The sequence below is a fragment of the Sitophilus oryzae genome, unplaced genomic scaffold (genome assembly GCF_002938485.1).
Source record: "Sitophilus oryzae breed Bouriz unplaced genomic scaffold, Soryzae_2.0 scaffold_227_pilon_pilon, whole genome shotgun sequence".
NCBI lineage: Eukaryota > Metazoa > Arthropoda > Insecta > Coleoptera > Curculionidae > Sitophilus > Sitophilus oryzae.
The window spans coordinates 2,127,664-2,154,105 of NW_022146782.1; the positions used below are offsets into that span (position 1 = coordinate 2,127,664).

General features: G+C 33.7%; 1 protein-coding gene across 1 annotated transcript in view; it reads right to left on the minus strand.

Annotated features, from left to right (window-relative positions):
* Positions 1 to 1,197: 1,197 nt before the first annotated feature.
* LOC115884263 overlaps positions 1,198 to 26,442 on the minus strand; it is a 113,600-nt gene continuing 88,355 nt past the window's right edge. The window contains exons 12-15 of the mRNA XM_030902776.1: positions 5,259 to 5,606; positions 3,883 to 4,253; positions 3,518 to 3,714; positions 1,198 to 1,905 (exon numbers count right to left, since the gene is read on the minus strand). Of these exons, the coding sequence (XP_030758636.1) occupies positions 1,653 to 1,905; positions 3,518 to 3,714; positions 3,883 to 4,253; positions 5,259 to 5,606 (1,169 nt within the window). The 3' untranslated portion in view covers positions 1,198 to 1,652. The remainder of the gene's footprint in view (positions 1,906 to 3,517; positions 3,715 to 3,882; positions 4,254 to 5,258; positions 5,607 to 26,442) is intronic.

Here is a 26,442-nt window from a genome sequence, read left to right on the forward strand (position 1 = left end):
ATAATAACAACATATTATCTAACATAAAAATAAAATAAAAAACAAAATACTAGGTATGTGTATAAAATACAGGGTTGTAAAGAGTTGTAAATCAATTATCAACCTTGATGTTTTTTAAAGTTAAAAATAAAATTTATTATAACAAATAAAACAGATAAAACAATAATCAATTTCAAGGTTTACACATTGGTAAATTCTTAGAAAATAATAATCTTTAAAAATAAAAAAAACGAAAATAAAGTAAAAATATCTGGGCTAAACATATAATCACATGATATATGACTCATTTTTATGAAAGGAGGTTAAATAAAATTATACAAATTTACTCATACGAACAAAAAAATGTCTTAAAACTAATTAACGAATTTAAAATAATAACTGCTCTCATATACCCAATAATCATAAAAAAAAATAATTAAATATGCCTTAACTTGAATTACAACAATTCATTATAGCGACCTATTTAATTATATCTGTTATTATACCGGGTGCGTCTCGAAAGTGGCTCACCCCTATAACTTTCTTATTTTTTCAGATAAAAAAACGAGATTTGGTGTGTTAGTATATGACATAAATTAGGACTGATTGATGTATTCAATTGTTTTTGGTCATTTCCTGTTTCACCGGAAATGACTGCAACTTTTGATTCTTAAATGAGATCCCCCTATTTTTTTACTTTATTCGATAAAAATGACACTCTGAATAGAATGAATCAATATATGTCAATATGTCAATCAATGTCAATATAAATGTCAACTTTTGACATTTACGTTTAAAAAAATCGGCTGTTTGTTAGGTTAAGTTAGATGGTCTAATTTTGATCGTCTAATGATTTTCGTGTCTTTTCCTGGTCGGTTAAAAATGCCCAAATCGCATTTTTAATCATTTCTCAATTTTTTCAAATGGAACGAGGGTGGCTCATTAGCATGCTTGGAAAAAGTATTTTTTACGAATAATTTGGTACCACACACTTTTGGTAGTTCGCGTCAAATTGTCGGTATGAACCGCGTGTTACAATTTCAAATAAACCATATGCGAAAATGTCAAAAGTTGACATATGATATGTCATTCTATTCAGAGTGTCATTTTCTATCGAATAAAGTAAAAAGGATACTGAGGGTGTCATTTAATATTCAAAAGTTGTAATCATTTCCGTTGAACGAGGAAGTGACCAAAAACAATTGAATGCGTCAATCAATCATAATTTATGTCATATACTAACATACCAATTCTCATTTTTTTATCTGAACAAATAAAAAAGTTATAGGGGTGAGACACTTTTGAGCAGTACCCAGTATTTTCTTGAGATTCATTTTATTTTTATCACCAGTGGCGTAGTCCATACTTTTTGTTTACTTCATTTTATCTCACAAGAAAATTATAATTCCTTTGGCAAGCATGGGGCAAAAATCTAATTTGGCAAGCATGGAGCAAAAGTAAATTTGTATTACCGTAAACATAACTTCTGACAAGCAGCGTCCGTTTAGGTTTAACGCCAGAAGTGTTTACAAAAAATAACTATTTTATTTTGTAGATTTTATTGCAGTGGCGAAATACCCATAAATGATTTTTTTTGGAGTAAATGTAATTTTTGGATGTAACCGCGGGCTAAGCTACTGGTTTTTAGGACATATCTGGGCATATGTAAGCACTTAACATAACAAATTGAGAGAGCTGTTGGTTTTTCTTAACTGAGCCCTCCACGGAATAATATTAGGTTCTTCATCCGATACCTCGTCGTCCAAGGAATTTGTACTGAGACTCAGATACCGGTCTTCCTCTTTACCATTGGTACTATTGTTGTTCAAGTCGTCTAGGTTTCGTTTATCCTCAGGATAATCCGGTCTTAGTTCTTGGATCTTCACTTTAGGTTCGTCCACTATTTTTGGCGTGTAGATTGTTTGCCTAGAATTACGAGAAATTTTAAAAATATATTTTTTTAATAAGGGGCAGGCTCTAAAGGTAGGTTTATATAGATCCGTCATGCGTCATCCGTCATTTTTAAGATGAACAAATAAAATGTCATAAAATCAAGGACGGACAATGTAGACGGATTATATGCATTAACCATCCCTCCAAACCAACCCGCACTTAGTGTATGCTTACATACATCAGTCATGCAAATATACACATGGCCAAAATTATTGCATATAACGATATTTTTATTTTATTTTGGACCTAATATGATTCTTTTTATATTTTTGGACATTACTACACGACTAACTAATATAAAATTAAAAATCTAAGTGCAACTAGGCTGTTATTTGAATTATATTTCATAATGAGTGAAAATCAACAAAAACAAATTTCATTTTAAACAGAAAATATTGAAAACAATTTTTTCTTTCAACTAATAGTCTGTACTGTCTCCTCGAGCCTCAATGCAAGCTGTGAGACGACGTGGCATGCTCTCAATTAAGTTGTCCAGAAGATGTTGAGAAATGACTTCCTATGTTTCGCGCGCAGCAATTTTATTTGCATTATACCTGCATTATACCTGCCCATACCATAATGCTTCTTCCTTGAAACGGGACACGGGGTTGAGCTGCATTCAAGCGTGCTCGTCTTCCAGATGCTCTCCAGACCAAAGTTCGTCGCGAGTCTGACACTAGGCCTATTCTTGTTTCATCACTAAACATAACGAAATTCCAATTAGGTCCATTATTTGCTCTCATCTCCTCAGCCCATTGTAGTCGCGTAATTTTGTGCTGTAAATTAAGCTTCGGAACACGTAGAGGCCTCCTTAAATGTAATCCTCTGTCATGGATTCTTCTTGCTATGGTCTCTCCTGAAACATTTACTCCTACAAGGCGAGCTAACTCATTTTTAATAGCAGTACTAGAAAGCAGGGGATTGCGTCGTGCAATTAGGGATATCTGAAGGTCTTGCACAGCAGTAATAACTCTCTTTCTACCTCTTCCAGGCCGGTCTGTAACCTCGTTTGTGTCCCTGAACTTTTTTAATATTCGCGAAACATCGCTCTGTTGAGACAGTGTTACTATTCTGACTCTATTAAACTGTGAAATAATGTTTTAAGGCCAACACAATGGTCAAATTTCTTCTGAAACCCAAGAGACCTACAAATCGAAATTTGCAACAATTTGTAATAATATTGGGTCTGAACGATAAACATTCTTCACCATATCCATTTTGACAAAAAAATGTTTATTACAGATTATCAAAGTTATGTATAAAGAAAAGAATCTTTAAATTCCTTTCCGTATATTTTTAAACGATATATGCAATAATTTTGGCCATGTGTGTATTTTATTTTTATTTTTATGAATTCACAGACGCATGAAAAACCACATTTAGACAAACAAATTTGTAGTTGTGAAGTGAACTTTGAAGTTAACTTTGGATGAATCATAGAATCGTGGTCACATTGTTTCATCTTTAGTGTATATTTTGGATGAATCAAAAACTAGAGAAGTCTACACTTACTACTTTAGACGATTCCTCCAAGATAATCGTTAAAAGAACTTTTAGCTCAATACAAAAATTGATAATTATCTACCTTATTTTTATCTCTGTTTCTTCCTTCTTCAACATCAATTGCCTCTTCCATTGTGGTATGGATTGTAGTCGTTTCTCTTCAGCTTCCTTTTGAAGCTGTTCTTCCATTTCTTTTCTAGCTTTCTCGGCTGCTTTCTTGGCCAGCATCTGTCGCTTCCAGGCTGGTATAAGATTTCCAGAGTTGTCCTTATCAGGTATCTAGAAAAAATATTTAAGTATAGTTTAGACAGAGTAGCTGGTAAGTATGGTTTAGACACAGTAACTGGTAAGCTCATCAATCAAATCACAAAGGAACTGCTAATGCTCAAGGACCTACTAAGACACAGAGGACATCTCCTTAATATTAAGAAAAAAAACTCATCATACCTTCTCCACAAACTTAGTCGCGGTAAACTGCTTGGTGATCTCAGTAAACATCTCCTTCTCCATTGACATCTCCGTTTTGGCCTTCTCCATCTTCATCTTCTTCACGCCCGTTAAATCCTTGGACATTTTCAACTCCGCGATCAGATCCGTCTTCTGACTGATGTAGGCGTCCGCGCTGTTGAGGCACTGCAACGACATGCTCCTGGTGGGCGCAGAAAACGTCTTGGTAGCCACGGTTTTCTCCGTTCTGCGCAGCTGCACCGAGTTCAAGTCTTGTATGCTGATGGCCGAGAGCGGCTGCAGTTTTTTCACTTTGTCTTGGTGATTGTTACCGTTGCTTTGTTTGGATATGGTGTTTTGGGTTAAATCACCTTTAAAAAATAAATAATAATTAATCAAAAATATACAGGGTGGTCCGAACTGTATTCCGGAAACTTCGGCAGCATATTCTGCAGATAAAAATAAGTAAAAAAGTTCGTATAAATGTATGTCTTAGTGTCGGAGATACAGGGTGTAGAAGTTTTATTTTTATTTCGATTTTTTTCAAATAATTTCTTAATTAAAATATTAAATACTAGATTTTTAACCAGTGTGTGAGATGATTTTTTTTAAATTTTAAAATTCAAAATTGTTCATGATTAAACATCAACAAAAAAGTCGTTTACCGCATATAGGGCTCCCTACAGTAAGTATGATTTCAGAGCTTTGCGAAATGCGGGAAAGAATGAAAGCGATTTGATATTCAAAGGCAGATGATTGTACATTTTCTTGGCGTTGTGCAGTATTGAACCTATAACTAGTTCTGAGCTCGTCCTAAACCCCATTCCTAAGTGGATAGTTGTGAGATGGCTTTTCGGGAATAGCAGATATGTGCTTGCGGATTAAGCAAACGGATTCAAAAATGGACAAAGAAGGAAGAGTCAGTATTTTGAAATTATTAAAGAAATTCTTGCAGTGAGCTCTATTGTTCAGTCTCAATAAATATCGAACTGCTCTCTTTGGAAGTTTCAAAATACGATCAAATTTTGTCGCGCAGCAAGTACCCCTGAATGGAAAGGCATAACGAAGATGCGACTCAAAAAGGGCATAACAGACTATTCTAGAGGTTGATAGCAATAGTTAAATTCCTTAGAAACTGATCTTAGCGCAAAACAGGCAGCGCTAGTTTTTTTGATAAAGCTTCGATGTGGAAGTCCCATTTTAACGAGTTGTCTACAAGTCCTAAAAATTTCACAGAGTCCATGACGTCAATAGTGGTGTTATTAAGTACAAAAGGTTGTATAGTACTTTTATATGACAAAACTTTAGTTTTTGATAGGTTGAGGTATAGGAGATTAGAATCGCACCAAATTTTAATTTCAATATACAGTACATACCATTAAACTCTGGCAATGGAGGTGGGGGAGGTCCAACTCCAACTTTACTCGTTTCCACAATCTCCTCGTACTTCTCCTCGCTCTTCTCTTCGCCATTGGTCATCCTGATCGTCTCGTACTCCCTCACCTCTATCTTCTTCTCCACACCACCGCTACCACCGATGCTCCTCAGATACTCCGAGGGTTTGATGAGTTTGTTGGGGTCGGCCACCGGGAAGCTGGGAGGAACGAAGGGCAGCACCCTCTGGCGGTTGCAGGGGGTGGCGGAGATCGACTGGACCCTGGTCTCCTCTTCGTGGAGGCTGACGATGGTCAGGTCCGAACAGGAGGAGTTGAGACGACGAGCAGCTGAAAGAGAGAAAAAATCTTATTAGAAATTTCTTCTTGTGGGTGGTTTTAATTTTAATTGAAAAAATATCTGTGTTTAATTTATTTGCAATAGATGCTAAATGTTTAATAATAAACAAAAAAGCTGATGACAGTTTTAATATACAGGGTGGTCCGAACTGTATACTGGAAACTTCGGCAGCATATTTTGCAGATAAGAAGACCGCGATAGATCTGAAAATGTAATTCCTCCTAGACAAACAAGACAAAAACGAAACAAAATTAAAGTGTGAAATATAATAATAATACAAGAAATTTCTAGAATATAATATAAATAAATTACATATGTCGATGTCGAGAACGGACGTTACTAATGATATTTATAATAAAAATGAAATCGAATCTTTTCACGCATCATTTCATTTCTCCCGATGCGTCTGGCTTTTCTACCGGCACAGATCGAGAAAGTCTTAAAGTGTATCGATAATTATTTATTAAACCAAACCCATTAATTGTCTCAAACACCGCACACTTTCACGCTTAAATCATAAAAAAATATCGTCATCATTGATTCTATATATCGATTGCACAATTCAAACTAAAAAAATAATTAATTAAAAGTAAGAACAAATTTTTAAAAAAAAGATTTCTGAAATTAAATGTGTCGAATCTATGGCAGTTTCACCCCTGTGATTTGTTCACTGCGATAGCATTCACGAGATTTTCAAAGAAAACTAAATTCACTCTTTATGAACGGTTGTGAAGGGTCGGTCCTAACCAACAAGAGGATACATGAATGTGGAATGTTTAGGAGGGGAGTTAATCACCGCGACCTTACAGATCTCTATTGTGTGTTCCCTTTTCTTGAGTTATAACGAGTTATAACTCATCATACGGTCTCGGGGCTTTAACAAAAACCAGTATCTTAGACGGATACACAGAGGCCAACTCTCCATCCTCGACATCAGCCGTACCAAAGTTCATGGCACGAACGGTCGTCGTTCCGGCGCACTCAGTGATAAGGTGTTCTGGTGTTTCCCCATTTTCCCCACAGAATCTGGATTCGCCGTTGTTTCTCAGCTTCAGCCTACTGAGGAGACAATGTCCTGTTAGAAACCCCATGACAATCCGAAGATTGTTTTTGCTTAAATCAAGGAAAATCTTCGATTTTTCTCGGTCGTAAGTTCATCGAGAACTTTTTCGAGTATCTTTGACCGTTGGATGACTCCCATTCCAGGATACGGATGGAGCCTTCCAGGTTCTTTAGTTCCGCTTTTAGTTGATTTCCGCTTGGAAAACAGAACGGTTCTGGCCCAGTTACTAGAGTGATCGCTCCTTTCCTAGCTATTCTAATATCATTTGCTATTTCATTGCCTTCTATCCCTTGGTGAGCGAGCACCAGAGTAGGGAAAGTTTATTTTCTTTGCCTAATTTGTTGAGCTTCTCTATGCATTTTTTGATCAACTTCGAATTGATGGTTACTGAGTTGATCGGGCGAGTAGTGCTGCTTGACTATCACATAAGATGGTTATTTCCTGTTTTCGATAGTTCCTATCTAAGATAAATTGTACGCATCATTCGATAGCGTAGATTTCTGCCTGAAGGATGCTGGGGTAGGGTGCCCATTGATTCGGAGTATTTATTTTTCGGTCCAAATACTCCTATCCAGGTGCATGACACTTCTTATGGGAGAACTGGCAATGGTTCAAAACTTGACTACAAGCGATTTTCTAGGAATCTTACTTACCGATAAATTATTGACAAGAGTGACAGATAAAACCTTGACGTTCTTTCAATAATTGAGTTCATCTCTTTTTCTTTCTAAAGCGTGCGTTGAAAGGAGACAAAAACCATTATTGGTGACCCATCGTTTGTTATTCGAACACCACTCTACCACTTTTCTCCTTGTCGGGTCGTTGACGTTGACTTGTCGCCATTTTATTTCTTTTGTTTACACGCTGCAGTTTGCTTTGCAAATTTAATACATAAATTATTTAAGCAAATATAGGTTTTTGATAAAACTCCTCAGACTAACGTGTAAGTAAGTGTTGATAAATATATATTTTTTTTCATCTTAACATGCTCATTGTCATTCTCCTGATTTAGGTGACAGAAAAGGATCATCAAATCAGACTGAATTTTATATTTTTTCATCCCAGGTCCGATAGTAAAATATACAGGGTGTTTCAAAACAAATGCGACAGACTTCAGGGGGTGATTCCTTGTTCAAAATAAATGGTAGTTTGCTTCATAAACGTTGGGTCAAAAGTCAACCATTAGGGAGATATTGCGGTACAAAGATGGCGGAAAAATAATGTTTTTATTTTTTATCTTGAAAACGAAAAGAGATAGACTAATAAAATTTTATGGAAGCATTACTGTTATGAAAACACTTTCTGGTAATTTTTTCAATTTTTTAAAATTAGTGGAAGGGGTTGAAATCAACTACCCCTATCGTTCTTGTTGACGAAATTTCAGGAAAAATCTTATCAAACACATGCAAAAAAATTAATTTGGATAGTTTAGTTTGTTTAGAAACTTTTTTATCTCTTGTATTTTTTTGATAAAACTCACCGATTTGAAATTAAAAAATAAAATGTAAAGCATTACATGTCAGGACAAAAAACATTTTCTGATAAAGAATCTAGTGGGCTGCTGTAATTTTTTTTAGAAAAAAATCTAGTCGGCCGCTGTTACTTTTTAGGATGTTCCTAATATTATTTTATTTGACATTACTCTACTGCAATACGTTATTATCTAGATGATTATTATTATCGTTATTATCACTAGATTCTTAATCTAAAAATGTTTTTTGTCCTGACATGTAATGCTTTACATTTTTTTTTTAATTTCCAATCGGTGAGTTTTATCAAAAAAACACAAGAGGTAAAAAAGTTTCTAAACAAACCAAGCTATCCAAATTAAAGCATTTGCATGTGTTTGATAAGATTTTTCTTTAAATTTCGTTAACAAGAATGATAGGGATAGTTTATTTCAACCCCTTCCACTCATTTTAAAAAGTAAAAAATTACCTGAAAGTGTGTTTTCATAACAGTAATGCCTCCATAAAATTTCATTAGTCTATCTCTTTCGTTTTCAAGATAAAAAATAAAAACATTATTTTTCCGCCATCTTTGTACCGCGATATCTCCCTAATGGTTGACTTTTGACCCAACGTTTATAAAGCAAACTACCCTTTATTTTGAACAAGGAATCACCCCCTAAAGTTTTTCGCATTTGTTTTGAAACACCCTGTATATTTTATGGATGCCTTCCTAAATATCAACGAGATGAGCCATCGGAAGAAAGGGACCATAGTACTTTCCACTTAGGATATTGAAATTATATACTGTAGTCGTGTTCGGCAGGAACAACAGATATAAAGCATCCCAGAGGAAAAGAGGGGAAATACCTGTACTCTCTCTGATATTTGTGGAAGTTAGGGGAATGTATTGTTGTAAATGTCATCTTTTTGATCGACCTGAAAACTTCGAGCAAAAAGATGACACTTTCAACAATACCATGACAGATATCAGAGACGATTCAGGTTTTTCCTCGCTTTTCCCCTGGAATACTTTTAATTTATTATTCTTTGTTTATCTAGATTTCTCAGAGCACTATGAACGAACTCAGCTTGTATGTTTGAAATAATCGTCCAGTTGGCTTAAAAATGATGATCGATGACATTTCCCATATAATTTTACTTTCAAAATTATGATATATATCTTCATTTCTAAGCCATCTATGACGCCATTTTTTTCAGTTTTGTTATAATTAATTTTGTCTCTTGATCTGTACTTGTAACATTATTCTTTTAATTTTATTAATTTATTGCGGTGAAATGAATTTCTGTTGTATATTTGATATTGATATTAAACATATTTTTAAAAAATGGCGTATTTTTTGTGTTTTTATGTATGTCATAATTAAAAATAAATAGAGAATTAAAATTTTTTATTTTTTCAAACTTCCCGCCATACGTGACAATCTAGTCCGTAGTTCCTACAAGCGATATTGGGGGCGCTAGTAGCAGTAGACATGTCAACACTGTCAAATTTAAACGTCAATTTCACTTTCCAATATTTAGTAAGGCGCTAGCACTTCTGCTTGTGTATGTGTTTTGTGCTCCTATCCATGTCCCTACTTTTGTTTTGGAAGCATCAGTATACCACGTTATGGTATGGTCTTTTTCATGCTGAGCAAACGTTTCTTCCTTCCAATCCTTTTTATTACTCAATACTACAGTGAGGTGTTTCTCAAAGTTGTAAATTCTTGGTACGTCATCCATGACAATAACAGAGAAATTATAGAATGATCAAAGCTAATAATCTCAAACTTATTAATTTCATGACATGTTATCATTTTTAGTACTCGATTTCCTATTTCCTGCTCTTATTCTGCGGTATTAAAATTACAACTGTCTCTGTCACACACCTATTATTTTATATGCAAATGCTGGCCTTATTTGTTAAACAAATAAAACTTCAATTGCCTCTTAGTACCATACGAAAAAAGCAAAATAAAAACGCGTTAATGGCACGTCCCCATAAACGCACACGAGCAGAAACAGTTGGCTACCGTGCGTTTCAAGTAGCCGGGTCACCAAATCTAATATGTACCTATATTTTTCTTCAATGAAAATTGCATGGAGACCAGATGACGAGAAACTCAGAAGAACAGAGACAATTTGCTGAGATATATATAATGAGATAGCGAAAAAAATATTTACATGTAAACTTAATTAAACCAAATAACGATCGAGTCTCATTATTTTATTATACAGGGTGGCGCAGCTCATTCGCCTCGGTTGATTATACGAAAACGGAAAGGCAAGAAGGAAAAGCAATGTACATAATTTAAAATTATTTTCAAATATACAGGGTGTGTCAGAACTAAGATCCATACCAAAGGTATACAGGGTTGTTCACCACATGCGACACGGAATATTGTACTAAACGATTAGATTTTTACAAATTGTAAGTTTTGAGTTAAGGACTATTAGAGCAACAATTTAAAAATATTTTTACAAGTTACAGAGTGTCCCAAATAAATAAAAAATATCAAAGTTGTATTTTTTAAATGGAACACCCTGTATATTATTACATTTTTAGTTTCTACGATTAAAATAAAGGTAAATTTGATTAAGGTTTATTACACTTAAACCTTACCGTTTTTGAAATATTTTCAATTTTGTAAAATTGCAGTATAAATTTTAAGGCTTCATTTCTCCGAGGGTATCGAAGTTTTTAATACTAAATATTTACTGAAGTTTATTTATTGATCAGTTATTGTGTTGCAATAATAAAAATTTTACTACCTTATACAGAGTGTCTAAATATTTATTTTAAATAATTATTAGCTTTAAACGGAAATAACTTGTTTAATTTAAATAGAACACCCCGTATATTTTATGAGAATCAGATGCACAATTTAATTGTCTATCAAATTGTATTATACCATTTTTTACCCATCTCTTCAAGCTTCCGCAGAAAATGCATTTTCTTGTAATTTAGAACTCATTTATCAATATACCCATGGAATACTGACATTTTAGATTATTTTTAAAGATGTACCAAATTTTTAAAGGGTACAAATACTAATATTGTCAATATAGCTTGTTTATTTATCGTTACATTAATTGACTGTTTGCGTTGATTAATAATAATTGCTCCAAATACTAAAAAACTGAATTATTTATGTGTATTAGACAGTGTGGTAAAAAAACTAACACCTTAAAAACGATATTTCATTTTTTGACAAATGCTTATTTATAACAACAGAGACGTTCATTTTCATAACTTATTATTATATTGATTTCTAATTCAAATCTACATTTATTTAGAATAATTTATTAACGAACACAATTAAGTATGTAATTAATTAGTATTTGGGTGGAAATACTGGTGGTATATTTAATTAATGGTATACTCTTTTATAAAGATTTAAATAGTTTTCTTTTTGCAAACAAATGGGCTATTACTAGCCTGTACATTTTGTACATTTGTTGTTTTAAAAACAATCTAAAATGTCAATATTCCATGGGTATATTGATAAATGAGGTCAAAATTACAAGAAAATGCATTTTCTACGGAGGCTTGAAGAGATGGGTAAAAAATGGTATAATACAATTTGATAGACAATTAAATTGTGCATCTGATTCTCATAAAATATACAGGGTATTCTATTTAAATTAAACAAGTTATTGCCGTTTAAAGCTAGTAATTATTTAAAATAAATTTTTAGACACTCTGTATAAGGTAGTATAATTTTTATTATTGCAACACAATAACTGATCAATAAATAAACTTCAGTAAATATTTAGTATTAAAAACTTCGATACCCTCGGAGAAATGAAGCCTTAAAATTTATACTGCAATTTTACAAAATTGAAAATATTTCAAAAACGGTAAGGTTTAAGTGTAATAAACCTTAATCAAATTCACCTTTATTTCAATCGTAGAATCTAAAAATAGAATAATATACAGGGTGTTCGATTTAAAAAATAAAACTATGATATTTCTTACTTATTTGGGACACTCCGTATCTTGTAAAAATATTTTTGAATTGTAGCTCTATAAGTCCTTCAACGAACCCAAGACTTACAATTTGTAAAAATTTAATTGTTTAGCTACAATACTCCGTGTCGTATGTGGTGAAGCAACCCTGTAATTCTTGAATACTACCTTTATTTTAATCGTAAAAACTAAAAATGCAATAATATACGGGGTGTTCTATTTAAAAAAATACAACTTTGATATTTTTTATTTATTTGGGACACTCTGTATCTTGTAAAAATATTTTTAAATTGTAGCTCTAATAGTCCTTCAACGAGCCCAAAATTTACAATTTGTAGAAACTTAATCGTTTAGCTACAATACTCCGTGTCGTATGTGGTGAACAACCCTGTATAACTCTGGAAAACATTGTGTGAAGACTGAAATTACAGTGAATTACAATTCACAACCAACCAACCAGGCCAACTCTATGATTACTTATTTTTTTCTGAGGATTTAAACATAAAAATATTTTTAAATTGTAGCTCTAATAGTCCTTCAACGAGCCCAAAATTTACAATTTGTAAAAATCTAATCTAATAATAATAATAATTTAATTTAGTAATTAATAATCTAATTTAGCTACAATACTCCGTGTCGTATGTAGTGAACAACCCTGTATTTATTCTTATGGAACAGCCGATATTTTATTTCATTTTTAGATTCTTGGGCATAAAATAAGACATTTATTATAAGGGTTTATTATGTTTAAATGCTTTGGTTTTTGAGATATTTAAAGATTTTTTAATATGCATGCTATAATAAAAAAGTTTGTCAACACCCTGTACATTACTTTTCAGAGTTAATTCTTGTGCTGACTTTAAAACCAGAGAAATAAACTTTACTAAAAAATTTTATTGCTTACTTAAATGTATACAGGGGTATCAAAAATTACTGGCCCATTTTATATATTTACTTTACATAAAAACATCGTTATTTCAAATACAAGACTATGTATTTTTTTAAACAATTCGAAGCAGATTTAAATTCTCTTTCAAACTAAATTAGGGTTTCCTATACCTGTCTGGCTCAGATTTTGAATAAAAAGCGATTTTTCAATAAAATGACAATCAAGACGACAGGTGTCGCCATGGGAATTTGCTAATGACAGTTAGTAGCTATTTTCAAAATCGACATTAGTTTATGGACTTTATTTAAATTTATAACAGTTTACTTTTATTTAATTTACCTACAATAGTTTAATAAGTAAGTATGTATTATTTTATCAAGAAAAATGGAGCAGTATCTGCTGGAGGAAGGAATGGATATGTTACTAATAATTTTATTTTGTGAGGATAATTATTATTGCTTGTTGATCTGAACGCTGTATGCTCAAAGATATCCAAATAGGAATTTCTTGACATGCGCTCCTTTGAACAAGAACTTTGAACTTTGACTTTTCAGTAACAGTGATGTTAGAAAAACAATATGTTTATTTAATGTTAAAATAGCTGTAAATCGTTGCTGTCTTCTTGAAAAGCAGATATCTCCAATAAAGATAAAGCAATGCAGTGAACAAAAAAAACAAGAAAAGAACAACTTCATGAAAAAGTGGTTTTTAAATTTCCTCCGATATTTTCCAAAAATATCGATACTACTATTATACATCCCTAATAAACATATTTTATACATTTTTATTCACTAAATTCTGAAGGATTTAAGCTTAAGTAGCTTTAAAATAAAATAACAAAAAATGTAGATGTATCGATATTTTCCAAAAAATATCGATATTTCAAAATATCGATAATTTTGAACATCCCTAATAAAAACGTAAATTCTCACCGGGTAGTCGCATCCATAATGGGCCGGACATGGGCCAAAATTCCCCCAGAATAGTTGAAAATAATTAACTTAATCCAACAAGAAAAAGGAAAACGGACGATATATACTAATTGCTAATTACTAATTGCAATTAAGCAGCGCGCAATTAACCCGGATTAAAAAACGCTCTCGAAGGCGTTCGCGAATCGACTGAAGGCCGACGATCCGCGAAGAAGAAGAAGACTGAGAAGAAGAGGAAGCAAGAGTAAAAAGAAAAACATTGGGGGCACGAAATTAAATGAAGAGACCGGCGTGATGGACAGACCGTGAAAATATATATCAAATGCGATGAAACGAAGATAATAAAGGTATATATCTGGCTGTTAAATATTTATTAAAATTAGTAGCGAGAATTATTTTTGAAAATTGAAGTAAAGATGGTGTTTGTTTTTATGGTAACTATGTTGTATAGTATTGATATAAACAAATGCTTGACAAAAGTAAAATTCGGAGCTTCTGTCGAGATAACGAGAGTTTGCGAGGTTTTTTTAAACCAGGCGAAAAAGCAAGAAGATGAATGCAAGAAATTTTTGAAGGAAGCTCAGGAAGGAACTACCCATTTACTGCCTGCGAAGTCTAGAGAACATTACGAAAAATTCCGTATTTTTAATGTCAGTATTACACTCTAGTGAATGAACACATATCAAGAACATCCCAAAGACTATAAAGCTTTGGGCCTTAAGCTAAATATCGACAAAACCAAAATCATGTGCACTCCCCCAGAAGATGATAACAATGCTATAAAAATCGGAGAAGAACTATTGGAATATGTGGCGAAATTCAATTACCTCGGCAGTTTGATTTCGGAAAAGGCCAATATTGGTTAGACAATTAACTTTGCCATTTTGTCTATAATTTTTTGTCTTTTCATCTATCATTTCAATCAATCCTAATATTTTAGTAAACCCCCAAAAAAATCGAAAATAACCAGGCCGTTTTTAGAATCGAACAAAAATGGGGGATTTCAATTGAACGATGGAATTAAAAAAAATCGCATGCCAAAGATTGGAAATAAAGAAAAGGATAAATATAGCGGCAGATGCGAGCAGGTGTGAAAAGTGTCTCCTCGCGTGCAGATAAACGTCGGAAAATAAGCGGAACAATGATGTATCCGCAAGAAAAATGGGCTAAATATTACCTCCCTTCCTTGTTAATCTAAAATCTAGTTAACCTGAAGATATGAAGATAAAGTAATAAGCGACAGTAATAAAAAAGGTAATGCTAAAGTATAGAGATTGATAAGCTCTTTACATATTGGGCTGAAATATGTACAACCCTTGTACAACGAAAGGATTCATGATAGTGACATGGTTATCTGTAATTTTTGTCAAATTATTTTTTTTATTGAGAAAAAAATCTGTCAAATACTTTATATATATTAATATTTCTTAATAATTATTAAATCATTATTTGACCCTGATTACTTCTAACAGTCTATCGACATTACATAACTGCAATGTTTATATTTTTATTAATTTACCTTGTTTAATGATAATAAGCCCAACAATGAGTTAAGAAACACGAATATTGGTCAAGGTAAAAAATAAATTCCTTTAATAACCGAACTAAAAAAATTATTTAATATAAGAAAAATCTAAAAACTGCACTCAAATGCAAAAAAAAACGGAACGGAAAAATTTTTGGTCAAATTTTTTTAGTGTTATATTTTTGTTGTTTTTAGCCCTATTTTTATGAATTTTTTAGCAAATTGTATATAATTATATCAACTTTAATTCGTAAACTCAGCTTTTTATAAACTTTAGTATTTGGCATATTATACAGGGTTAATCGAAGGGTTGTTTTTTGTCTTAACTTTAAAACATCCTGTGCAATAATTTCGTTTGTAAATTTTCCTAAAATATAATTTTCCGGTCAGAACCATGTCTCCTGGGCATTTTGTTTTTTGATTCACGTCAATACATGCTTTGATTAATTTTTAAGAGCTAAATGAACTGACAACGATCAATTTGCAATTTTTTTAATTATCATTACTTTTTTGGATATAATTTTTTAATATGACGAGATGGTTTTGGTGACTATTGTCGTTACGTTATATTACACTGCATTGGATACTCTATAACTAAATTAAAAAAAAACGTTAAAGATATATATATTCTTTTTTAATATTTCTTCTAGACTTCGTTCGCGTCGCATTAATCATTTGTGATGGTGATGATAAAGCAAAGCAAGAATTTCCATTAACATACAAACTGGATAAAAATTTTCTCACATTTATGTCAGCATGAGAAAAAAAACAATATGGCGATATTATTATATAACTTGATAATATTTGAGGGGTAGTTTCATCTCGTTGGAATTTGACTTTCGAAAAATCCGTTTGCCAAAAATAAGCTTTTTACGTCAAGCAGTTTAAGCACAATCGTGGTTAAGAAATTACCCAACTTTTTGGAACACCCTGTATGATTTTTTAAAAAATTTCAAAATATGTAAAAAAACCAAATAAATTATGCTTGTCCAAGCGTTTTCCCGAAAGACTAATCGTTTTTTAAATAACAAATATTGTAATATTTGAGGGGCGTTTTCACCCTCTTGGAATTTGAGATTCGAGAAACCCCTCCTTATCGAACCTCTACACCCCACAGTCAATCCGTTTGCTAAAAATCAGCTTTAAACGTCAAGCAGTTTAAGCAGAATCGTGATTACTCAATGGTCATATTTTATAAAACACCCTGTATAAATTTATAAAAAATCTTAAAATATGTAAAACAACAAAATAAAATATACGTGTTTAAGAGTTTTTCCGAAAAACCTGTTTGTAAATAAAAAATATTTTAATATTTGAGGGATAGTTTGGTTTGGTTTGGTTTGGTTTAAACCCCCTTAGAATTCGAGTTTCGAAAAATCCCTTCTTAACGAACATCTACACCCTAAAGTCAATCTGTTTTCCAAAAATCAGATTTTTACGTCAAGCGCTTTAAGCAGGATCGTCATTAATCAATGACCAGATTTTTTGAAACACCCTGTATACATTTTAAAAAAATCTTAAATATGTAAAAAAACAAAATAAAATATACGTGTTTAAGCGTTTTTTAAATAAAAAATATTGTAATATTTGAGGGGTGGTTTCACCCTCTTGGAACTGGAATTTCGAAAAATCCCTTCTTATCGAACATCTACACCCTAGAATCAACCTGTATGCCAAAATTGAGCTTCTTACGTTGAGTGGTTTGAGCAGGATCGTGATTAATCAGTATGTCAGTCACTTAAGGATTTTATATATTAGTATAGATTACAGGTTTTAAAAATCCAGCCGGAAAAAATCAGAACGATTGTACAGGGTGTCCCACTTTTGTGTGTTTTATGGGGTTTCTCATTTATGAGTAGAGATAAAAAGATGCGGTTTTCACTTGCTACTTTTTTATGAAACTAAAGATACGACACACAGATTTGACCTAGCCCTCTTAGTTAGAATGAAATATAGGGAGAATTTGAAAATGTTGCAGTGAAGCAACTGTTTTTTTGTTAAAAATGTAATATAATCTATACATAATGTCTTAAACAAGGTAAAAAATGCATAATTTGACATCCTCCGCTCTGTATATTTTGACGGTTCAATTAGCACGACAAAAGCTCAATTAAAACCTATTTTTTGCGTCCCATTACCAACCGCTGTGCCGAATTAATTTTACTTTTACATAACACAACTAGACCATACCGAAGTTTATGCGCCCCTATTTAAAAAACTATCACGAAATTTGTTATTATAATTTTTCTCTGCCGCTGCTGCTGCGATTCGGAACAAGTCAAACTGGTGTAATTATTATTAAATCTTTAATTCGAAAAGCTAGAATGCAGTGCACTTTTATCACTAAATATGTTACAAGTTAGATAAAGGAATTCAAAATATTATTATATATTTAGTCCAGTCATCTTAGTCGAAATAGAGTAGGAATCTCGGAATTCAAGATAACCGGCTGTAAACTCGTATAAGCCTTTATTTTAACATCCTAAAACATGTCTCAAAACCTACATATGACAGCGTGTGCGCGACTTGTAGATAACTGAGGTCAAAGGCCAAAAAATCGATTTTTTATCTCTTCTTGATTACGTTGGTTACGAGTGTTACGACTAGGCAAATTAGTCCAGTCATCTTAGGGGTTTCACCTCGGAATTCGAGATAACCGGCTGTAAACTCGTATAAACCTTTATTTTAACATCCTAAAACATGTCTCAAAACCTACATATGACAGCCTGTGCGCGACTTGTAGATAACTGAGGTCAAAGGCTTTATTTTAATGAAGCTATAATTAAATTAAAAAATATATCGTATTTAAACTTTTTATATTTTATTAAGATTTAGGACAGGTTTTTAAATAAAAGTTTAGAACAAATGTCTTAGAGTCCAAAAGGATAAAAATAATAAAATACACGTTATAGAAGAAATTCTATAATCGAAATTATGTAATTTTTGAAATTAATAATAAATTATTAATTTTAGTCAAACATTTACAACCCCTATAATTTAGTAGTATAAGGACTATTTAATACATCTATGGAATATTAAAACCTACTTTATTAAACTCTAGTATTAATATCTCAATATATGTGTATAACAAGAAAAAAAAATTGATAATATTAAAGAGGCTGGATGAGGAAGGCTCGGTCGACTGTACCCAGAAGTAAACATGTGTACAAAAAAGGTTGTTTGTCCGCGTTGAGATGTAATTAGTGTAGTCTATATTTTATTTTAAGTCTATGCATATAATAGATCTACTTATTGATTGCTCGAACATGAGAATATTAAAAAAAAATGTTAATTGGTTACTAACTCAGGCAAATACTATAATTTGACAAACATTAATGTACAAAACGAAGGAACAAATATATACAAACCCACAGATATAGAAAGAATTTTTTATGATATACAGAAATCAGGGAAATGTTTATTTTTTTACCCAGTAGTTTTATACAGGTACGAACGAAAAGTTATTACTCTTCAAAATAGTTTAAACATATATATACATACAAACCATTACTCGCTGACAAGTATTCGACACGCATCAAAAGATGGTCACGCAAGGCGTTTTCTTTCATGGGCTTTTCTGTGATGAAAAGCCCGATACGTGATGTTATTTGCCTACCGCACTCCGGACATTCAAAAATCTCATTGCTTTGTTGCCTGGAAGTTTTCATGGAAAATGTCCTTGTACCTTTTGAGTTGTCCACCCGGCCTCCTCTTACCGTCTACAAGCTCACCGTAAAGCAGAGATTTTTGTATGCGGTTTTCTTGCATTCTGCATACGTGACCAGCCTATCTTAAGCGGGATTTTGTAACCATGACTTCAATACTCTCGCAATTAGCTTTTTCTAGAACCGATACGTTTGAGACATGATGGAACTACCGCATTCTTAAGAGTTGTCTAAGGTGTCTCTGTTGCAACTTATTTAATGCGTTCATGTGTCGACACACATACGGGTATTTTGATTATTTAAGCGGCCAAAAGTCAATTTCGTAGAACTCATTGCAGACGGAAATAGAGTAGACCTGGCGGAAGTTGAATAGCGGCAGAATAATAGGCAACCCTGTATTCAACGGCCAACATGATAATGGATCAGTAATATCAAGTCACATTTGATCCTCTGTTACATGTCAACGTCTAGTTTGAACAGTGTGTACATTAATTATCCAAGATATATATGAAAAACTAAATCATGGATCCTGATATTACTGGTAAGTGGTTACATATTTAATATTTACATTTTTTTTTAAGTATTCTTAAACACCTTTAGCAGTGTGCAAACTCATTGCATTAGTTTTGCTTTCATTTTAAATAATTCTTTCACATAGCTAAAGGTTTTTTTTATACTTCAGGATTCGTCCCACATATTTAATAAAGTTCAGTGTCAATTTGAGAGTATATAGACAATGATTATCACTAGTTTAGCTGCTAATAGCTGCGCAATATTGTGTTATGCAGGTTTTAAATTTCTTTGTTTAAAATGCAACATTAGTAATTCTAGAACAATTTCGATTCGAAGAGTAGCTAACTTTGTTTCAGGGTCGTCAAATGCTCGAGTAGTAAGTCGGAGGTACTTGTTTGATAAAATGCAAGAGCAAGACTTGCCTACTTTTGACGATAAATTAGAGTATCTTGAAAATAATATTTTAGCATACCAAAATTATTCTGAAGACCAAATAAAATATTTAGAGCACAGATTCTCGTACATCAAGTCACAATTTAAGCAAAGATGGTCTAATGTCCAACGAAATCTTGAAAACTTCCTTAAAAAACTATGCCTGGTTAGAAGGAACGTTTGAACAACCTTTGGTAGCACACCGTTCAGGGCATCCACCAAAGGAATTTGCTGAATTAAGCGAAAGAAGTCAACGAAGACAAACTGAAGAACTACGAAGTACAACAAGTAAGGAAATATTGCTTCAGGCAGCACAGATAATACTTCAAACCTCGGGAAAAAGAAGTGCCTCGCAGATGCTTAAAGAGATGGTCATTTCACCCAAATGTGCAAAAAAATATAAAACTGCATACACTAAAACTCTACAGGATGAAAAAGACAATAAACTGGCACCTATATGCGCACTTTCAATGTTTGTTGAAGCTGATCTGACTAGGCGGCAATACGAAATTATTAGAAACACAAATAAAAAATTGTCCTTGCTATAGTGTACTACAAAAAGCAAAACAACACAAAAAATCGGATAAAACCACTTTTTTGTTTGTGTTTAAACTAAATATACTTTTGGCCGCCTAACTAATCAAAGTGCGGCGGTACGGCACCCAGGTTTCGCTCCCATATAACATGGTGGGGATTATAATTGCTCGCTACACTGCAAGTTTCGTTTTTGTACTCAAGTCATGATTATAGAAAATCCTGTCTTTTAATTTCCAGAATGCTCTTGAGGCGCTGCTAATCCTGTGCTGAATTTCAGGGTCAGGTAATTAAATTCCGCTACATATTCCAATAGTTCTTCTCCGATTTTTATAGCATTGTTATGATCTTCCGGGGAGTGCACATGATTTTGGTTTTGTCAATGTTTAGCTTAAGGCCCAAAGCCTCGTATGCCCAGGTATATGTGTTCAACATTTCTTGTAATTGTTTTAACGTGTTTGCAACTAGAGCGCAGTCATCAGCGTATTGAAGTTCTGTGATGAATTTTGTACGTGTTTGAGTCTTTTTATGTTGAACAGACCGCCGTCATATCTGTATCTAATGCCCAGCCCAGTCCTCTCTTCTGCAGTTTGCTGTCCACTATAATGGAGAGCGCTGCCATGAATATGTGGAATTGGAGAGGCGCTAAGACACATCCCTGCCTAACTTCTGTATTTGTCAGGAAAAGATCGCTCAGTGATCCATGATGTGACACTCTTGACTGGTTGTTGTTATGGAGGCTTTTACACACTGTAAGAAATTTGGTGGGTATTCCGAACTTTTTCATAATTGCCCAAAGTACATCTCTGTTCACAGAGTCGAAGGTTTTTGTTAGATCGATGAATGCAACAAAAAGTTTAGACTGCTGCTCTTTTACTTCTTCCTGTAGTTGGCGGATGGAAAATATGGAATCGACGGTGCCACGGTTGGTGCGAAAACCCGTTTGCGATTCTGGAAGGATTTTTTCTATATGTGGGTGCAGGCGATTTGACATAATTTTTGTAAGAATTTTTCCAGATAGCCAACAGTGAAATTCCCCGGTAATTTCCGCAGTCTGATGCACTTCCATAAACATATATATGTTTATGGAAGACTTCTTAAACACATATAGGTGGCGCCACCTACAAATAGGAGTAATATTGACATCAAAATAAAAAAATTGGAAAAAATCGAAATAAAAATGAAATTTCTACAGCCTGCATCTTCGAAACTAAGCATTTTAGGGCATACATTTATACGAACTTTTTTCATATTTTTATCTGCAGAATATGCTGCTCTGCTGAGGTTTCCGGAATAGAGTTCAAATAGCTGGTCTTCACTTCAAAATATTTGGTCTTTGTACAAATCAGATATAAACAGACAAATGCCAGCACTGTTTTTTTTTCAACGTGTGCAGATTACCAATCCAAAAATACTATGATAATAGTGTTAAATCTACTTACATAATGCCGACATGCTCCTGCACATGCCCTTGACAATGTCAGACGGTCTCAAGGTCGGCTCCTCCACCACCTCCACGATTTCCGCCCCTCTGGGCTCCAACAGGTGGGGGTCGTTGGGATCGATGAGCGCAATCTGATTGGCTGGAAGCGGCGGCGGCGGGGGTGGAGGCGTGGTCTCTCCAGGCACGGAAATCACCTGCAAAATAAGGGACAGAAATTAAATTAAAATGGTTATGATGTGATCATGGGCATCCAGAATACTGAACACGTTTCTTCATGTATTATGTTTGATTTGTATAAAATTTAAAATTAATAAAAATGTACTTATGGTAAATATAACATATAACTAACGATAACTATAATATAACTACTAATCCGATATCGATTTACGGCAATTTTAGTATTGATTTTGGGTCCTCATCAACACACTTACAATAAAATAGGTATTACAGGCTACAAATTGCTTAAAAATTCGGTCCACTAGAACATAATATACAGGGTGAGTCTTAAATAAGTGCAAATATTTTCAGCGCTGGTAGATCTCGAAAAAAGAAACATATTTTCTCTTAACCATTTTTCTAATAAGTCCAAAATAACCGCGTCATTTAAGTTTGAAAATTTAAAAAAATTGATTTTTTTGGAAAAAATTTGAGAGCCACCGATTTTTTCTGTATTTGCATCTCTTTAGTGCCGTAACTATGGTAATATCAGAGATTAAGAAATTATACCGTGGAAAAATTTACGGTGAACAGGCAGTTCTAAAAAGTTTTCGAAAAATATACAGGGAAATTTAAAAGAAAATGCACGATTTTCAACATCCTTTTTTTTTCGAAAAAAAACCTCATAGACGTGTTCTTGGGGTCGAAATATACCACCCCTGAAAATACTTGCACTTATTTAAGACCCACCCTGTATAAAACTTTAAAATACATGAAAATTTTAAGGTGCCCATTATTCGTGCGGGTGAGGGTATAAAGGATCTCTCCAAAAAAAGGCGCTTTCAATCTTTTCAATTGTAGAAAATTCCCTCGGTTGGTCAAGTAACGATCAGGTCAAAAATAGGGTACACACCTAACCTTCACTTCAAGTGGTACCGTGTACGGGGTGTTTTTTACGTAAGGAAGAACTGATCCAAAACGTTTATTTTAATTATTACTTGTGTTAAATGTATAAATATAATAGTATTAGCACAGAATATACAGATTATAAACTTTGTTTTTTCTTTATTGTTTTTCGTGGTTCCAATTTTCGGAATCGGGCACTAGTTAGGTTACTAGTTTGCGCACACAGCTCGTCCACTTATGGCCTCTAAAATTGTGCACAGCGCCTTACCGGCACAGTTATTAGAGAGATATCGGAAAACCGAATAGCGTCATGCAGTATTTACGCGTACCTTATCATGGTTACGATATGCGCGAGCAAAGGTGCTAGTCAATTTTTAACGCAACACCCGCTAATAACGTTACCGCCTGACCTAATTTGCGGATCAATTAGACCAAGCGCTATTTCTAAATAACGTTTAAAAATTGCTTAAATAAGCATGTGCGGGTATTTGACAAACGAGGCCGGCCGGCGAGATCTTTTATTTTAGGTTATGTTTGAATTGTTTTGAATTATTACTTTAGTTTTATTATTAGGTAATTTGATATTTAAGTATCTGGGATTAGTTTTAATTTCAAATTCTTCTTCATTTTCATCTTCAACGACATTTGTCTCCAAGTCTTCTAGGATTTCGGGGTCAAATGTACCATCTTCATTGACATCACTTTGATAGGGTGAAGCATTGAGACAAGCTTGCCCATTACACTGGCCACAAGCTAAAGAGCACGGCAACCCTGATTTCCTGCATCCACATCGCGAACCACAACCATTCTTGCAGTTGCAGAATATTGTGTTCAGCAAATTTTCTGGAGCTGGAGGTAGAATAGTAGGGGTAAGTTCCAGGAATCCATTACGCATTATCCAACCCCAGTCCTGGGGTTCTATAAATCATGCCCTAACCAAGTCTGAACTTGGTAGTAAACACGATTGAAATGTTGTTGAGCTGCTGCACTTGTTGGTGGAAGATTTGGTAATTGCACAGGTTTATTCAGTTTGGTTGATTTAATGAATTGTGTATAACGAAGATGATCCGTGCTATAATTAAAATGTAATTAAAGCATTTCTGTTAATAATTTTCTAATTGTACAAAGAGAGGTAAGTGTTATTCAATGAAGATATACTTAATTTATGAAAAAAAATATTATATTCAATATATGATCTTTTATGAAAAAATGTAAACTATTTATAATTATATATTTTTCAATAATTAACGGACTTTATACGGCGTGTTTTTGACCGAGACTACAGGTTGAACTTGAATGATACCGTACATAATGAAAGACTGCGTGCTCACCGCCCTCTATCTCAAAAACGGTTTGAGGTACAAACAATTTTTTGAAACAAAAGTTGTAGAGAATTTTATACTCTACAATATTTATAGTAAATACAAATAGCGTAAATGTGAAAGGAAACGATATATTTGCAAAAAATGCGCAAAAAATCGATTTTTTGGCTTTTGACCTCAGTTATCTACAAGTCGCGCACACGCTATCATATGTAGGTTTTGAGACATGTTTTAGAATGTTAAAATAAAGACTTATACGAGTTTACAGCCGGTTATCTCGAATTCCGAGGTGAAACCCCTAAGATGACTGGACTAATTTGCCTAGTCGTAACACTCGTAACCAACGTGACCATAGAAGCTAGAGATATAGGAGTGTATGACGTCACAACAGTAAACTAGAACTTATAAGCATGGAAAAGTGGGAAGACCGTTACAAACAGTTACTGACAGAAAACAGGACAGAATTCAAACTAGAAGTGCCAGATTTGAAAAACGCAAAAAATATACATGTAAATGAAATAAGTGTAAACGAGATAAAGAAAGCATTGAAGAACTCAAAAAAAGGAAAAGCTGCGGGGCCGGGAAACATTTTCATTGAGCTAATAAAGCAGGGACCCGATATATTATTGGAAATACTAGCTGATATCTTCAACAGATGCCTGATAAAAAACGACCTCATTCCTGAAGACTGGAATCTGGCGTACATCAGCTCTATTTTTAAGAAAGGAGACAAAAAAAGATGTAGCAACTACAGACGCATTAGTTTGACAAGCTCAATGGGAAGGTTGTATGGCAGGATATTAAAAGAGAGAGTAGAAGAAAGCTTTGAAGAAATTTAATAGAAGAACAAGGTGGTTTCCGCGCTGGGCGTTCTTGTATAGACAACATATTTGTGTTACTGCAAATAATTGAAAAAAGGAGAGCTCGAAATTTGGACACGCATCTGGTATTTATAGATTTAGAGAAAGCCTATGACACGGTACCTTTGAAGAAATTGTTTGAAATCTTGGTTGAGACAAATGTGTGTAAAACATATATATGAATATGTACAAAAATCCAAAAAGTATGATCAGACAGGGGAAGTTCTTATCGGAATCCTTCCTGACATCAAAAGAACTCAAACAGGGGTGCAGTTTATCACTTACCTTATTTAAAATATATATTCAGGAGGCATTGAAAAACTGGAGAAGGAAGAGTAGAACTATGGGAATAGAGATTGACAACCATTGTCTATCGACCTCGTTTTTTGCAGACGACCAAGTTATCATTGCAGGTTGTGAGGAGGATGCCGACTATATGTTCAGGAAACTTGAAGAAGAATACGATAGATGGGGACTCAATAACAACCTCACAAAAACCGAATACCTGAAACTAGGAGAAGAACAAACTGAAGATCCTGAACTACACATACATGAAATTAAAAGGTGTAGCGAATATAAATATTTAGGAAGTATTATATTTGAAGAAGGGGGAACTCCAAGAAAGATATACATAGTAGAGTTCAACAAGGTGAGAAAGTAATCGGTCTTTTAAACCCTCTCCTGTGGTCAAATAAAACATCCATCCAAACGAAGCTAAGGATTTACAAAGCAATCGTAGAACCAATTTTAACATATAGCGCCGCATGCTGGCAATTTACATCAAAAGAAAGTAGGATGGTCGAGTCAGTGGAGATGGACTTTCTCAGAAGAGCATGTCGAATATCAAGGATGGAGCACATTAGAAATGAGGAGATCAGGCAAAGAACAAGGCGAATATATACCAGCACCGACAACATCGAATCGAGACAGCTAATATGGTTTGGGCACGTAAAAAGAATGGGAGAGGAAAGATGGCCAAAAAGGGCAATGGAGTATCGTCCCCAAAGCAGAAGGAAAAGAGGAAGACCTACAACTACGTGGTTAGATGGAGTAGACCAGTACATGAGAGACAGAGCTATTAACCAGGAAGAATGGCAAAATCGAGCAATATGGAGGTCGAAACAGGGGCGTAGATAGGTGTATGCTATGGGGGTGGTACTATGA